Genomic DNA, 17,650 nt, shown 5'->3' on the forward strand with positions numbered 1-17,650 from the left:
TTTTGATTATGAACATAAAACGGATAAATAAAGAGAACAGTCCCTGAGACGGGTTATGCTTCTGTTGAAAAGACAATTATTTAAGTGCGGCTTTGCGTCAGTGTCAATGAAGTGTGGCAATGTGAGAGATCTAAAAGTTTTAAGGAAGTATGACTACAAACGGCTCCGCAATACTAGCAAACATGATCGTTTTAAATTAAATTAACATTATATAAAGTAGTCGCCACCATTGGTTATTTTTTTCCATTGAACTCTTAACCATCTTACACACACACGCAAATTCCTACTTCATTCAGTAAACGTTTAACATAACGATTTTGTAATTTCCGAATTGATATAAAATAGTAACTTGGAAATAACGATTTGCTTTATTGAAAGGGGAAGATCCTTCGGGACGAAAACCAGCAGGCACAGGAGGACTCCTGTACTTAACTTGTGAACCGTCGCGGCGGCCCGTCCGTGTTCTGAACGCGGCTCAACCCCTTGTAGCATCGCACACAAAATTAATTTTATTTTTCCGTTGTAACAATACACTTTTAAAAGCAGCATTGCTTGCACTTACGGTTTGGATTCTCGAAACGTTCACTTTTCAACAACAGCAGCAGCAGCAGCAGCGCCTCCACGTTCGTGACGCTTCTCTTCAAAGACGACGCCGCCAGCTTCCCGCCCACGCGCGGTCTTGCTCTACACTTTGGGCGCGCAGGATGCCTGGCGTCTACGCATGCGCCACGTAGCGTTTTCGCCTCACCTGTGATGCCCGCTCTCTCACTCGCTGGCGCAAGCGCATCATCCCGGCCAATTACGAGCGCGCGTGCGCAAACACAGACGGCGCCGAGTCTGCGATATAAATAATCTGACTTTATTCTATAAAGACACAACAAGTAGAACGTCAGCTCGTTATAAATAAAACGCCATTCCTACTACATGAAAGGACGTATAAAATGTATAAATAAAAGAAATTAATATTTTCACTAACATAAGGCAAAACATTTGTGAGGACAGCTTGACACTCAAACCCCCCCCACCCCACCCGACCCTACGTAAGACCCCACAACCTAACCCACCCCACCCCTACCACGATGAGCCCAGGCCAGAATGCGAGGCGACAGACAGCCTTTTTATGCTCCATTCCATCACAGCGATGTGTGAGGGGCGCTCAGAATCAAAACATTTGTCATCTAGATGAGTGGCAGTGGCCTGGCACCCGAATTTGGGCAGTTTGGCACAGAAGGGACTTGCCGCGACTCTCCTGGCTGAGGTATTCCTAGGGCAGCACCCTCGCCCGTGGTGGCGCTCAGCTCTCGGGGCAGGGTGCCGGCTCCTTGGTGTGGTCATTGTACATGAACGTCTGCTCGATGTTGAAGTCTGGCGGCAGGACATCTTTATGCAGGTCCATGTGATTGGTCACGAGCTTGAGGGTGGAATAGTAGTGGCCGCATATGGTGCAGCGGTACATGAGCGCCCCCGAGTGAGTCTTGAGGTGGCAGATCATGGTGGAGCGGCCCCTGAAGAAGCGCAGGCAGATCTTGCACTGGTATGGCTTCTCACCCGTGTGGATGCGCAGGTGGTAAGTAAATTCGCCTGAATGGGCAAAGCGCTTCCCACAGAACTTACAGCGATACCACTTAGTCCTCAGGGCGGCCACACCCAAGCCATCTTGCAATGGCAGCACCAGCGAGGCACCCGAGCCGTCCAGTGGAGAAGAGGAGCATGACGAGGAGTCCAGCAGGTGCTCAACCTTCCTCTTTTTCTGCAGGAGACCGATGTCCACCCCCCGCTGGGGTCCCTCAGGACCAAAGTCCTTACTGTGTAGGCTCAGGTGGTACTGGTAGGCAGAGTGAGAATGGAAGCCCTGAGGACACAGGAAGCACTTCAGAAGGCCGCGGCTCTCCTCCCGCCCCCGGTGCAGCATCAGGTGTTTCTCCAGGAGATCCTTGTCCACGAAGCTGCAAGCACAGATGGAGCATGAGAAGACGGCCAAGCCCACGTGGCTGAGGCAGTGCCACATCAGACTGCACAGGGTCGCCTGTTGACGTTCACACACGCGGCAGCTCAGGGTCTTTATGTTCAGGTGCTCGAGGACGTGCTCCCGGATCACCTGCAGAAGAGAAGAGACAAGACCAGGGTAGCATCAGATGGCAGTCCAAGCTGTCTGGGAATGAGGAAAGGAGAAAGACCACTTACAGAGAGGCCGGGAGGGGGAGTGATTTGGTCGTTAGGGCGGGACTCACCAGAGATGCCTCTCTGTCATGGGTTGGGACTCATGTGAGCTTGTTGGGGGGGCGGAGCTTCAGGCCAAGGGCAAAATTGCATGAAGTGCTATTGGACAGGGGTGGGGTTTGTCTGATAGGCAGGTTTTAAAATGTGGGGGGAGTGTCTTAATTTAAAGGGGAGGGGCAAAATGGAGCAGGAGTGCAACTGTAAGAGAGAAGGGGATGAGTTCATCATACAGTAGATCGCACAGTTCTTAGAACTTAGAATTATGAGGTTTGAGCCTGACCCCACCCTTCAGAGGTCAATCTGAAACTTGAGTGTCACGTGTTGCATGCTATGTGACAACCCACGTGATGTCATGTACACCCTCACCCACATGATCAGCAATGACAGTTTCAGCTGTACATAATATTTGAAATAGGTGTAAATAAAATGGTGCTGCCCATGAAAATAATAACTACAAAACAATATTTTTTAAAATGTTCTTAAACAAACAGTATCGCTGTGCAGGCGTCTCGGTTTGAAGATCTGGGGCCTCATGTATAAACAGTGCATACACACAAAAATGTTGCGTAAGCCCGTTTCCACGTTCAAATCATGATGTATATAACCTACACTTGGCGTAATGCCACGAACATTTCCGCGGTAGCTCATTCCCTGGCGTACGCAAGTTCTGCACTCGGTTTCGCAGACTGGCGGCACCCAGCGTCAAAGCAGTGCTACTGTTCATGTGTGGTTACCCTTTTTTTTTTAGGTCCACATCCCTGATGCGGCTTTATAAATACACTGAAACTAACCGCATATTGTTTATTAGTTTAATGCATCTGATTGTAATTAACCTGTAACAATAAAATGGTCCACAGAATGGTCAAACTATTCCAAATACCATAACTGCTTTAGCGTTGTTACTCTCACTGCACCTTCTTCTTCTTCTTCTTTCAGCTGCTCCCGTTAGGGGTTGCCACAGCGGATCACCTTTTTCCATATTACTCTCACTGCACCACTCAGAGTATTTATATCACTGTATCTGAGTGGGGAATCATAGATCTACAGCAGCTGATCGGAAAGAGAATTACTGGGATACAGCATCAAGCACACACTGCCTCAGCCATGCACACAGTCTATTTGAACTGCGCTCATATGCAAACACTTCAGAGCCTTTCCTATACGGACCTTGCGGATCACAAACAGTTTCATACCAAGAACTCTAAACGCACTCAATCAGTCCATCGAGTGCTCCTTGTAGAACTGTTTGTACTTATTAGTACAATCTGATACAGTTATAATATTGCACAACCTGAGCCACTTTATAAAGTGCATATTTACATATGATCACAATATAATTTTTAAGATGAAATGCAGCAAAATTTTTATTATATTATACAGATAATTGTTACCAATGTCTCCAATGGTTTGATTCTTGACTTCCAGCCTCATGATGGCTTCTTTGACTTTCACTGGCACAGCTCTTGTCCTCCCATTGACTAATGGCAGCTACAGACTCCAAAGGGTGGAAGTAAACCGAGGTGTCTTATGAAAACCCACCTGAGGAATCACAAACACCTGTGACGCCAGTTGTCCCAAACACGATGGTGCCCTGAAATGGGGACAACTGTTTACTAAAAGGGTGGCGTGACCAAAATGTCTACAAACCCTCTTAAGAAGTACTGGGGTATTGTACCGTGTTAGCCATAATGAACCAACCCCCTTAAGTGAAAGTCTGCAATGTGAACTTTACTCAAAATGTCTGGACTGTTTGATTTGTAATTTTAAACTGTGGAGCACAGGGGGAAGAAATGGAAAAACGTCTCTTTGTCTAAACATTATGGAGGGCACTGTAGCACTTCAGGTGGTATGCTTCTGGATTGGCACCTCTCTATTTGCTTTGCACTTGATATAATATTTTAAGATTCAAACTAATTAAGCCTGTACATTTTCTTGTACTTTATTGCAGACAGTGGAGAAACAGTTTCGCTCTTCCTCGGCTACTGTCGGTCATTCAAGGGTGTCTAAGCTACAGTGACAGTCACCGCTGCGTGAAGTCTGAAGGCCAGTGGATGGTGGTCATGGGTGTAAGTGCATCGCAACTGTGAATTGTAGATCTCTGATGGCTAGTAAGTGTAAGAATAGGCAAACATTAGCAGTGACCGCAATGTCATAGATAACAATAAAAGAATCTGTGCATTTGATATATGTTTTAAGAAAAGGTATCCCCCAAAAACCTTCATCACGGTAAAACAGGAGCAAATCCTGAAATACTTGGAAAATTATCAACAAATAATAGTCAGTGGTGTGTCAGACCTGGCATGGGAAACAGCAAACAATATTTTTGAAACACAAAAATGGAGATATAAAGGAAGAAGGTGCAGCGTGCCAAATGCCGAAGGTCTGCAGTGCCGTGCAAAAGTCTTTGCCCCCTTCCTAATATCCTCAATTCTGGCATATCTGACACAATGAATGGCCTCAAGACAGAATGCAATATTAGAGAAAGAGAAACCTCAATGAGTACAAAATGCTTTTCTTTTTTTTTTAATCAGGACTTTCCTTATTTAAGGATGCAAATGACTGAATATCTCAGTCACCTGTTTGAAAAGTAATTATCCCCATAAGTTTCAATACACATAGCAAAGATTAATTTAACAAAACGCTTGCAATAATTCGATGTCTGTCTTTCCCATCACTCTTCTTTGCGGAATTGCTTTCATTCAGATGTATCGGTCAGTCTGTGTGCCTGAACTGACTGCTCCTGGTTTTCTCTATTGGGTTTTATTCACGTCAAGACTGACTAGACTTAGAACATTCTAATCGAGAACAGGCCATTCAGGCCAGCAATGCTCGCCACTCCTGTCCACTTATTTCTTCCAAAAAAACATCGTCAAGTTTTGAACGTCCGTAAAGTCCTCCTGTCTACCACACTACTTGGTCTCTTATTCCAAGTGCTTATTGTTCTTTGTGTAAAGAAAAACTTCCTAATGTTTGTGCGACATTCACCCTTCACAAGTTTCCAACTGCGTCCCCGCGTTCTTGATGAGCTCATTTTAAAGTCACCGTCTGATCCATTGCACTGATTCTCTTCATCATTTTAAACACTTCAGTCAGGTCTCCTCTTCATCTCAGGTAAAGCCTCAGCTCTTTTAATCTTCATAACTCACACCCTATAGCCCCTCAATTAACCTTGTCGCTCTCCTCTGGACTTTCTCCAGTGCAGTCCTGTGACTTGTACTCCACACATCAAGGCGCTATATAACCTGAAGTTCTGTTAGCCTTCTTAGTGGCTTCTCAACACTGTCGGGAAGTCGATAGCTTAGAGTTCACTACGACTCCTAAGTCCTAAGGTGGACTCTCAATGTTCAGACTTCCCATTGTGTGTTCAGACCTAATCCTGGAGACCACAACTGCACCCAGGACTCCAGCTGAGGCCTCACCAGTGTGTTATAAACACGTGAGCAGAACCTCCTGTGACTTGTACTCCACATGTCAAGGCGCTATATAACCTGACATTCTGTTAGCCTTCTTCATGGCTTCTGAACACTACTGTCTACCACACTACTTGGTCTCTTACTCCATGTGGCTGTGGCTCTCAGTGTGAAGACAAACTTCCTAATGTTTGTGTGACATTCACCCTTCACAAGTTTCCAGCTGTGTCCCCGTGTTCTTGATGAATTCATTTTAAAGTCACCGTCTGATCCACTGCACTGATTCCCTTCATCATTTTAAACACATCAGTCAGGTATCCTCTTCATCGCTGTACCCTCAATCAGCCTCGTCGCTCTTCTCTGGACTTTCTCCAGTGCTGCTGTGTCTTGATGGAGTCATAAACGGACCCCAGGACTCCACATGTGGCTTCACCAGTGTGTTATAAAGCTTGAGCAGAACCTCCTGTGACTTGTACTCCACACATCAATCAGCCTTCTTAATGTCTTCTGAACACTGTCAGAGTCGACAGCTTTGAGTCCACTATGACTCCTAAATCCTTCTCATAAGGTGGACTTTTGATTTTCAGACCCCCATTGTGTATTCAAACCTCACATTTTTACTTCCTATGTGTAACTCTTTACATTTACTGACATAAAATTTCATCTGCCCAAGCCTGTCTGCTATTCAAGTCCATCTGTGATGATATATAACGGATTCCAAATCATCTGCTAATCCACCTATCTTGGTATCATCTGCCTACTTAACCAGCTTGTTCTTTACATTCCCATCTAAATCATTTATATTTATTAAAATAGCAACAGCCCTATCACTGCCCCCTGCTGGTCACCACTCTTAACATCAACCAATTCTGATTGAGTTCCTCACACCATCACCCTCCTCCTCCTCCTGTGTCTGAGCCAATTCTTCACCCATTGAAACCCCATACCCTGAACTCCCACGTCTTTTATTTTGATGCCCACCTCTCATGTGGCACCTTATCAACTGCTCTCTGACAGTCCAGATCAATAACATCATCGTCTCTTCTCTGGTCATATCCTTTCGTTGCCTCCTCATAGAATTCCAGTCTGTTAGTAAAACACGACCTGCTTGTGTTTGGTGGGCTCACAGAGGGGCTTAAAGTGAAGAAGGACAAACAAACTGTAATGGCCTTCACTATTAGCACGTAGACTTGTCTCGCTCAACTGGAAGAACCCTAGCCCACCTCTCTTTTAAGTCAGTGGGTAACTCATGTTCTATACTACAGTATTTGAAATTGGAAAAAATCAGGTTCTCACTTAGAGGATCTGTGCAAACCTTTTATAAAACCTGGCAGGACCAAATCAGTAACATTTTAGAATCAGCTTTTATATTGGGGGGGAAAGACTCCTTTCTCTCTTTACTACTCTTAAGAGTTTTGCTCTGAATGTTGGCTTTCCTCTCTTTCTCATGGGTGGGGGGAGTTGATTTGACTTTAGTTTTGTTAAGTTTGACTTGATCGTATGGAATGTTATATGTTTTTATTTAATAAAATATTCAAAAAGACTCAGGCGAGAGCACTCTAAAAGTTCCGAGCCGTCCGGTTGAAGACTTGCTTTAGTGCTTTGCCTCCACTATGTGCTCTTTAATCGCAATGTCTGAATTGCTTGATTTGTCATTTTAAACGGTGGAGCAGAAGGGGGGACATCACAGAGAGAAGTGACTTTGTCCCCAACATTTTGGAGGCTCGCACTGTAGATGATAAACTTAAGAAGCAAAACAGTGCACTACAAGAATACACTCATTTCAAAATGATTAAAAGTTTGATGCCAACACAACACTCCGATTGCCCAGGCACCACAGATGCCCCACACAGTAACTGCTATTATTATTATCATTATTACTAATTAACAACATTATGAGATGCCCTAAAACTCTTAATGTCCAAATCACAGGACACTCTTCTCCTTCCTCTCGGATCTCACAAGTTATTCTACAAAGTCAGAGCATACAAACGAAATCTGCAACAGGAGACGAGGCTGGAGCTTCTCTGAAGTCAAAGGCCATCAGATAAACTGAGTTCAGACTCCACGATGAAGACTTTCTGAGGTCTTCATTTTAGTTACCAAAATCTTCCAACAGATAGAAAAAAAGAAAATCCGGAAAAAGCCTTTCAACTAAACTGTGAAACCCATCTACTCAATGACGTCAAAAGCATTCTGACGACAGGGGCATTTGAGCAAAAAAACAAACATTAGAACAATCTGGACGAGATCGGGCCAAAGCAGCTCGCCAGTCCTATCCACTTATTTCTTCCAAAAAACCATCAAGTTGAGTTCTGAGGGTCCCTAAAGTCCTCCTGTCCACCACATGACTTAGTCACTCATTCCAAGTGTCTGTGCTTCTCTGTTTCCTGATGTTTGTGTGACATTCACCCTTCACAAGTTTCCAGCTGTGTCCCCATGTTCTTGATGACCTCACCGTCTGATCCACTGCACTGATTCCCTTCATCATTTTAAACACTTCAGTCAGGTCTCCTCTTCCTCACTGTAAAGGCTATGCTCTTTTAATCTTCATAACTCATCCCCTGTAGTCATCAATCAGCCTCATCGCTCTTCTCTGGACTTTCTCCAGTGCTGCTGTGTCTTTATGGAATCATAAACTGACCACAGGACTCCAGCTGTGGCCTCACCAGTGTGTTATAAAGCTTGAGTAGAACCTCCTGTGACTTGTACTGCACACGTCAAGGTGCTATATAACCTGACATTCTGTTAGTCTTCTTAGTGGGTTCTTAACACTGTCGGGAAGTCGATAGCTTAGAGTCCACTACGACTAATAAGTCCTAAGGTGGACTCTCAATGTTCAGACCTCCCATTGTGTGTTCAGACCTAAACCTAGAGACCACAACTGCACCCAGGACTCCAGTTGTGACCTCACTAGTGTGTTATAAAGCTTGAGCAGAACCTCCTGTGACTTGTACTCCACACATCAAGGCGCTATATAACCTGAGACTTGGTTAGCCTTCTTAATGGCTTCTGAACACCGTCTGCCAGTCGAAAGCTTAGAGTCCACTATGACTCCCAAGTCCTTCTCATAAGGTGGACTCTCAATGTTCAGACGTCCATTGTGTATTCAAGCCTCCCATTTTGACTTCCTATGTGTAATTCTTTACATTTACTTTAAATTAAATTTCATCTGCCCAAGCCTGTATGCTATCCAAGTCCCTCTTTGATGATTCAATCCACCTATCTTGGCATCATCTGCCGACTTAACCAGCTTGTTCTTTATATTCCCGTCTAAATCATTTCTAGATATTACAAATAGCAGTTGCCCTGCACGGCCCCCTGCTGGATACCACTCTTAATGTCACCCAATTCTGATGAGGTTCCTGACACCATCGCCCTCTGCTTCCTGTGTCTGAGCCAAACCACCAATAGTTGATGGTTTTACTGGTCATTACTGTTGTGGCCATTTGTCATCCATCCGTCCATCATCCAAACCACGGGGGTATGCTGGAGCCAATCCCAGCCAACACAGGGCGCAAGGCATGAAACAAACCCCGGGCAGGGCGCCATGCCCACTGCATGGCAAACACACACACACACAAGGGACAATTTACAAATACCAATGCACCTAACCTGCATGTCTTTGGACTGTGGGAGGAAACCCACGCAGACACGGGGAGAACATGCACACTCCACGCAGGGAGGACCCAGGAAGCAAACTCGGGTCTCCTAACTGCGAGGCAGCAGTGCTACCCACTGCGCCACCGTGCCACACTAATTACAATACCTAACTTATTCATTTTTACACATTAGGATCAAACTCAAATGATCTTCATCTTCCATATTAAATTGTAAAGGGGTATATTTCAGTTGGATATGAACATGTATGTTTCCATATATTTTCATATATAAATAATGTAATAGTAATTTATCTGAAGCTGGTTTTGACTAGGTTTACATTTTAATAGTTCAACATCTCAAAGGATGTCTCAGATTTAAACAAATCCATATGATTTTAGAAATATTTACTGCAACAAACCCATGTCCCACCGTGCCACCCTGTAGCCGTTTTATTTTACTTAAATGTTTTAAAGGGATTTTTAACTAAAAACTGGGCTGACATGATTATCCCACAATGTCAATAATGTTGACAGTTATTGTAGTTATTGATTACTCATATAGACTCAGCGGCCACTTTATTGGGTACACCTGTTCAACTGCTTGTTAACTCAAACATCTAATCAGCCAATCGCATGGCAGCAACTTGATGCATTTTAGCCTGTAGACCATCTGCTGAAGTTCACACCGAGCATCAGAATGGTGAAGACTGAAGTGACTTTGAATGTGGCATGGCTGTTGGTGCCAGATGGGATGCTCCAAGTATTTCACAAACTGCTCATCTACTTGGATGTTCACACGAAACCATCTCTAGGGTTTACAGAGAATGGTCTGAAAAGGGAAAAATATTCAGTGAGTGGCACTTCTCCTGGCGAAAATACCAGAGGTGAGAGGAGAATGGCCAGAGCTGATAAAAATGCAGCAGTAACTCAGATAGGCACTCATGACAAGTGTGGTATGCAGAAGAGAAGCTCTGAACACACAACATGTCGAACCTTGAAGCAGGTGGGCTACAAGCAGCAGGAGACCACACTGGGTGACACTCCTGTCAGCTAAGAAGAGGCAACTGAGGCTACAGTCCACACGGCTTATTGAAACTGGACAATAAAAGACTGGAAAAAACGTGGCCTGGTCTGATGAGTCTCGATTTCTGCTCTGACATTCGAATGGTGGGGTCAACAACATGATAGCAGGGATCCATCCTGCCCTGAATCAATGGTTCAAGGTGGTGGTGTAGTGGATATTTTCTTGGCACATTTTGGGCCCCTTAGGATCAACTGAGCATCATTTAAATGCCACAGCCTACCCGAATATTGTGGCTGACCGTGTCCATTCCTTTCTGTCCGCCATCTTCTAACGGCTCCTTCCAATGCATCATATCACATCATCTACCTGCTTGTATTTCATCCAGTCCTGATTGTCACCCATAACCTTAGAAATCGGTACAAACACAAGGATCCTCCACTCCTGTGGTTTTCCCTACAGTTCATAGATATTCTACATTAGCTCCCATAACACATCTACTCTCTCTTCTCCTGAACTCTTCCACATTTCTGTCGGTATTTCATCTGGGCCTGTTACCACCAGACCTCTTGACATGGCACTCTATCATAAGCCTTCTCCAAATCAATGACCACCACATGCAATCCCTCCTGATTTACTCAAGTTTTCTCAATGCAAAGATGGCATCAGTTGTTCCTCTCCCTGGTATAAAACCAAACTGCTCCCCTCTATGGTGGTCTCTCTCCCCTAAGCCTCCTCTCTCTAACCTCTGTCACATCAGCTTTATCCCTCTCTAGTTTCCACAATCCTGAATATCCTTTTTCTCCTAACAAATGGGCACAATCTCACTGTTTCTTCACTCTTCTGGTATTCTCTCCTGTTCACAGATTTTCTCCACAGCACCTCTTCTAAACTCTTCTACGGTTCTGAAGGGATATCATCCGGGCCTGTTGTCTTTCCCTTTTTCATTCTTTTCAGTGCCTTCTTTACTTCCTCCTTCCTTATTCTTAGTGCTAGCCTTTCATTTCGGACCCATCCCCAAACACTACCGTTGGATTTTAAACTATAATAAATGCGATTTTCTTGAAAAAAAAAATTTTTACATCTCGATGTTCCAAAATCTAATATGGGAAACAAAAAGGTACCGGAAAACATACTCAAAAGAGAACAATACACTTAATAGTAACGGTACTAATCCTAAGGGAGACACTGCAAGGTTTTAACTTTAAGGACCAGCAGAAACACAAAGTCAAAAAGCAAACTGAGGTCAGAAACAAAAGTCGATCCTATTGTCCAAACAAACTCATCAACGTAATAAAAAAAAAAAGTCTGAACTGAGGGTCTAGAGACCAGAAAGGCAAAAAAGTTTCTTCTGTCAGAACCAAAATTTAAAGTTGAAAATGCAGGAGCAGGGATTCATTAACTGTTAACATTTCAAAACAGCCATCTCATGCATTTTGTGGATCCCATAGCCAAATTTGTTTTTTGTTCGCAGAGACGTCTACGTCTGCTAACCAGGATTCTCCGAGACCAACACCTGAAGATGGTTTTTCATTGTATTTCAGAAACCGAATTTCTGTAAATAACCGGGTTATTCAAGCAAATGTATACACACTCAATAGGAGTAGGGCATTTGGGGCATTCTGGTTAAGGTCTACGAACTAATAGAGTATTTAGGGGAACACAGGGTCACCTTAGGACCCTATAACAACAAAACAAGACCATGTCCTGAATTCCCACCCTCTTTAAATGACTTTATTTAACTTGACTCCTCTGTCTGTTTGTCTGGGTCAAATCTTGCAACTGATTCTAAACCCACTTTTGGCAAAGTGAATTTCGTCAAATTTTGCATATGTGTTCAGTATCGATGACAAAACAATAATCCATCAAAGCCGATCCAATTACATAACAAATTTCACTGTAATCAATGGTTACACGATTTCAATCAACACTAAGAAAATGTCTTCAAATTGTTGCATGTGTTCAGTATCGATGACAATACAATAATGCATCAAAGCCGATGCAATTACGTAACAAATTTCGCCGTAATTAATAGTTACGCGGTTCCAATTAACGCAAAGTAAATTTCTTCAAATTTTTGCATACATGTTCAGTATCAATGATAATACAATAACTAGTCAAAAAAGATGCAATTAAGTAACAAACTTCGCAGTAATCAATGGTTATGCGATTCCAATTAACACGCACACACAACAATGAAAGAGAGAGAATATAGTGAGATATCGGAGCATACGAGTGAGAGACGCATCGGATTGCCCCCACTTGCCTCTTCCAGTGAGTGGAGTCGGTCAGTACACATACGGACTTTACTTGTTTACTCTTGCAAAGGATTAGCCTTGATGATCACGGTATTACCGTAAGCTTGCCGTTCTGTCGTCGATATTTTTTTTTGCAGCAACCAAACGCGAATCCCATAAGAGCCTCAACAGAAAAATAGAGACCGTCATTCTTTTTAGTGTACAAATAATTCTGCAGAGAAGATACATTATATAATACTTTTAAAGAAGTTTCCCGTTCGTGAAACATGATTAAAGAAAAATCATTTCCACAATACTCATTTAAAAACTAAAAAGTAAAAATAAGATGGGTGCACTATGGGTGGACAGTCATCTGAAGCATCACTGAGTTAAGCAGCATGGCAAAGAGCCAAACACCCAAATGCAAGTCTACAACTGAGTGGCGCAGAAGTTCTGGAAGGACCCCGTCCAAAGTCCTGACTTGAACTCAATAGAAAGGACCTGAAACGAGCGGCTGACCCTCACAAACTTACTGACATGTCCGCCGTTAAGCAGGGCGGAGTGAGTGGCGTGAAAGTTCAAGATCGGATTATTGGAATTGTCTTGCTGTAGTTACTGCTTTTAAAGGAGCTGTGATTGAAGCTATGAGGGTATTTACTTTGTCACATGGTGCTGGATAACTGTATTCCTTGACTTAAAGTCCTAAATTTTACTGTGTGTCCACTCAGGGTCCCCCTTCTCTAACACTGCATTTTGTCTGAAGGGTCTAAGGCCATTCATTGTGTAAAATATAAAGAAAGAGGAGGAAATTAGGATGGGGCACATACTTTTTCACAGCACTGTACATTGCACAATAAAGAAACACCTCTGACCTCTCCGTCTCACCTGGAAGTCTTTGCTGACCGCCTTGGCGCAGGCGCCACACTGGATCTCCTTGAGGGGTCCACCGCTGGCTGCTATCAGGTCCCCCGAGATGGTCGCGTTGGGCTGCACGATGATGTTGGTCTCAAAGGAGTTGCTCCGCCGATGTTGTGCCAGCTGGCATTGCGTGCCGAACTTTTGCTCGCACATGTCACAGGAGAAGAGCAAGATGCCCACGTGCGAGAGGACATGGGTGACACGTGAGGCCCGGTCAGGGAACTTGGCACCACAGACCCGACAGGTGCCCACCTCATCGAGGTGGCTCTCCCCATGCTCCCGGATGATGTTGATATTCGGCTCCAGGACCTTGCCGCATACTTTACAGGGTGTGGTCCTTACTTGGCCACCCCCGTGCCGGCCATTCTCGATGTAGACCAAATCATCTTCGCTGTCATCGTCACTCAGTTCGATGACCTCCCCAGGGGGGCCAACGTTCTCCTCCGAGTTTTCATCGTAATACAGCTCCCCATCCTCATAGCACCCATCAAAGCGAAGAAGATCCATGGGTGGGGGGTCAGGGGACAGTCCCTCCTTGCCACTATCCCCAGTGCTGGCTGCCATGCCAGGGTCAGCAACCTCTGCAGTGTATGCCTCAGATATGCAGAGGCCCAGCTGGGCACCCCCTGGCCCTGCCTCCTCCTCAGTTTTGAAGGGTTGCTGAGCAGAAGGGGCACTTTGTGGAGTGGGTGCAGACAGGCTGTGGGCACTGTCCACCAAAGCAGCACTCACGGCGGGTGGTGTTTTCGGGCACTGTTGTAAGCTGGCCAGGCTACCCGAAGTGTGACTGTAGCCCCCCGCAGAGTCCTGGTCCTCCTTCTTGGTGGGGGCCAACGGTAATGGAGTAGACACAGTATGGCTGGACTTGTCCATCGCCATATTCTTGTCCTTGTCTGCAGCGTTTACCTGGGTGGCAGTGGCCGAGGACACAGCAGGGTTTAAGACTGTCAATGTGGCAGGCAGCACCGTGCCCCCGTTGCAGCTCTCGTCGGCAGCAGCAGAGCACGAGGTGGCAGCATGGTTCTGAAACGGAGTCTTGTGGCTGGCGCTGGCCTCCAGGTCCGGGAAGGTGGCATGACAGGCCCTAATGAGCTCTCGCACGCCCAGCCGCTCGGCCACATCATAAATGACCCCCACGTTGATGAGGTCCGTGAAGAGCTCTGCCGTGTAGATGAAGGTCAGGATCTTTTCAAAGTTGGTCGGAGAAACAAAGTCCACGGCGCAGGTTCGCAGTCCGTCGGCGGCGGGCTGCCGGAAGAGCGTCTGAAAGTAGGTGGCAGCGCAGGCCAACACCACTTTATGGGCCGCAAAGGTCCGGGTCCCTACAACCAGCACCACGTCACACATGGACTCGGACAAGCGGCACCGGTTCAGCTCTTTGAGAAGGTTGGTCGGGTGCTCAGCCCCCTGCAGCTTGATCCTCATGCCCATCTTGCCGGTCACTGGCCAGGGGCCACTTCTGGTCAACTGAAATGAAAACAAAAAGGTAGCAGGGGTTGAGTACGGATCTGTCCCCAACAACAGGGTCCCATCTACACCACCAGCACCTGAGGGTCCCCATTTCATTTAATTATTCATCACACTGGGGTCCCTACGGATTCTTATTCCCCCCATTTTTATGACTCTCCAACCCTTTTGGGCTTCACCAGCAGCTCTTTGCCTTGTTGTGCCATGGCGTCTCACCCCTCTTTGCTCTCTCTCTCTCTCTCTGTATGCAATCCTGGTGCTACCAGTCAGGGGTTCAGGACCCCATTCCTCTTTGAATCATCACCAAATACTTCCCCATCTCTCCGTAGGGGTCATGTCTTTTTATTTTTCTCTATCCCTATCTGACCACAGCCCCTCCAGTACTCTGGAGTCTTAATTGGGTGCCCCCTTTCCCTGCTTACCCACAAACCCTTCACTTTCTCAAGGGTCTGCCTTGATGATCTTCTTCTCTTTACTCTTTCCCTGCCTCTTCATATTGAATACTGTTTGGCCCCCAAACCCTGATAATCCCCCTTTTTTAACACCTCCAAGATCCCCTATTTGACCCTGTGCTGCCCAGTCTCTCTTTCTCTTCTTATGGGTCAGGTCTTATTTTTCCTGCCCTGGGGGTGGTCCCTTTCTTGTACCACTGCTGCCCCCTAAAACTCTTGACTCTTTTGATGATACCCTTACACTAAACCCCCAACATAGCCACAAACCCTTGACTTTGTTACCCCTCCAATAGTTTTACCCTGATCATCCACTATCTGATCTCTCGTTACTCTTTCCTTGATCCTCCCCACACCTGGGGGTCCTTTATATTTCTCCATATTCACACCACCAAGGACTTCTATTTGACCCTGCGTTGCCCAGGAGCCCAAAGTCATGATGGATCGTGCCTTATTTCTGGTTGGGGGGTCCCTTTTCGTTACTCCCATCTCATCACAACTCCAAACCCAGAGACACCTTTATCTTTTTATTAACCCTTAGCTTCCCCTCAGTCCACAGGTCGATTCTGACCCTCCTGTACCTGATTTCCCTTTACTCTTTCCCTGCCTTGACATATTAATCAATATTAACCCATTCCTAATAAATATTTTGGCATCTAGGGGGTCCCATTTGATTTCTCTTATCCCTAATACCAAGGTCTGCTATTTGACCCTTTACTGTCCTGTCATCCCCTCTCTTTATGAGTCATGTGTTATTCTACCTGGGGGGTCCCTGCCTCTCTACAGCACCCCCCAAGCTCTAGACTCATTTTATTATGCCCTCACTCAGACACAAAACTAAACTGATTTTCTCCCTGACTTCCTTTTACTCCTTCGCCTTTGGACCCAAACCCGGAGGTCCCTAATGACAATCCCATGGCTTTCATCGGCGGGGTCTCCTATCTGACACTGTGCTGTCCAGTTCTTCTCCCTCCTTCATGTCCTTTTTTTTACATGGAGGTCTTTCTTCTCCATCTTAACAGACTCTTTTTATAACACCCACAGTGCTTTACTTTGCTACCAGACGTCCTGATGACTTCACGCCTGAATCACCTCTACTCTTGACCTCAACCTCCACATCAAATACTTCAAAAACCCCAGGGTCTCATCCCACACCAACCTCAGCCCGTGCTGTCTACGTACTTATGGTTCAGATCTTATTTTTGCCCGAGGGTCCCTTTTCTTTATCTCCGTCTCATCATAGCCCCAAACCTTGGACCCCCTTTATCACTTTAAATGAAACCTTACTTAGACACCAAGGTGCTATAAATGGGGTATTATTGCTATTATGCCATGTTACTCTGCTCATTATAAGCCCCCCCGTGTAACCTGCTCATTCTCTACCTGATTTCCCTTTACTCTTTGTACTGTTGACATTGGTCCTCCAATGTTACTCCTTTTCTTTACTTTATCCATTCTGGTGTTATCCCCTCATTACTCAGAGTCCCCCGTCTTATCACCCACCAATCACAACTCTCACGTTAAGTCGTTCACTCTCTGGGGGGGATCCAGTTTGTCTTTTTTTTTTTTTTTAACTCCCCCCCGCCTCTTACTTTATTAACGGATCTTTTAAGTTGTAACCTTCATCCCTCTTTACTAATATCCCACCTGCTCTTCTCTGTCTGCCTCTTCTTAAATGGGAGGAATCTCATCACAGCCCCTCAGTCTTCTCTATTTCTCTTTACTACACCTTACGCGACGACCCCCGCCCCCCACTTAGCGGCGTACCTTTCGCTTTGTGTTTCGCCCGTCAACCCCCCTCCCCTCCGGCTCAGGTCTGCCCCTCTCATCCTCCACCCGGGGTCCATTTACTTTTCCCCCTGCCCCTTCCCAGCGCACACTATTCGCTCCCCTCGAACTCCGAGCTGCCGTCCCACACGCTGGGCTCCCATTTCGCAGCACTCCCACCCCCGCCTGGCTCCTTCGCAGCCCGGGGTCCCGTCTCGCCTGCTCATTGTCCCGCACCCCTAGGCCTGCCCCTCGCCCTCCTCGCAGCGTCTCTTCCCCGGTGCCCCAAGACTCGCTGTTCCTCTCCCCACCTAGGGGGTCTCACTTCCCACCCTCTGCGCGCCCCCGCCGCACGCCCCCAAGGGCGCCGTTCGCACCCGGCCGGACTCGCTCACCCATGTAAACAATCGAGCCGGTCGCCAAAGAGCCGAGGTTTGCGGCCGCTGAGGAGTCGCGCGGGGATGGGAGCGAGAGGGACATTCGCCGCCACGAGAGGGGCGTGCGCGACTCACAGCGGCCTCTGCTGTTCGGAGAAAGCGCTGCGGCTGGCTGCAGGTCA

The 17,650-nt window shown here is 46.1% G+C and overlaps 1 protein-coding gene across 3 annotated transcripts; it reads right to left on the reverse strand.

Annotated features, from left to right (window-relative positions):
- Positions 1-1,055: 1,055 nt before the first annotated feature.
- LOC120524839 (zinc finger and BTB domain-containing protein 39) lies at positions 1,056-17,650 on the reverse strand. Of its 3 annotated transcripts, none has more exons than XM_039746621.1 (3): positions 17,487-17,650; positions 13,376-14,875; positions 1,056-2,098 (listed from the first exon to the last, which is right to left on the reverse strand). In XM_039746621.1, exons 2-3 carry the CDS (start codon positions 14,837-14,839, stop codon positions 1,295-1,297), a joined length of 2,268 nt encoding a protein of 755 aa, XP_039602555.1. In that variant the 5' UTR covers positions 14,840-14,875; positions 17,487-17,650; the 3' UTR covers positions 1,056-1,294. The 3 variants fall into 3 exon arrangements, with proteins under 3 accessions (XP_039602555.1, XP_039602556.1, XP_039602554.1); XM_039746622.1 differs by lacking the exon at positions 17,487-17,650 and adding an exon at positions 16,972-17,469; XM_039746620.1 differs by lacking the exon at positions 17,487-17,650 and adding an exon at positions 16,708-16,960.

This window comes from Polypterus senegalus, chromosome 3 (genome assembly GCF_016835505.1).
Source record: "Polypterus senegalus isolate Bchr_013 chromosome 3, ASM1683550v1, whole genome shotgun sequence".
Taxonomy (NCBI): domain Eukaryota; kingdom Metazoa; phylum Chordata; class Cladistia; order Polypteriformes; family Polypteridae; genus Polypterus; species Polypterus senegalus.

What these genes read in the sequence shown, in the direction of transcription:
- LOC120524839 (XM_039746620.1), bottom strand. Translation starts at nt 16,779, where the DNA reads ATGGATAAAGTAAAGAAAAGGAGTAACATTGGAGGACCAATGTCAACA. An exon ending in AAAGAGTAAAGGGAAATCAG is followed by an intron (nt 14,876 to 16,707) that starts GTAGAGAATGAG and finishes TTTTCATTTCAG; the next exon opens with TTGACCAGAAGTGGCCCCTG. An exon ending in CGGTCAGCAAAGACTTCCAG is followed by an intron (nt 2,099 to 13,375) that starts GTGAGACGGAGA and finishes TCTCTTCTGCAG; the next exon opens with GTGATCCGGGAGCACGTCCT.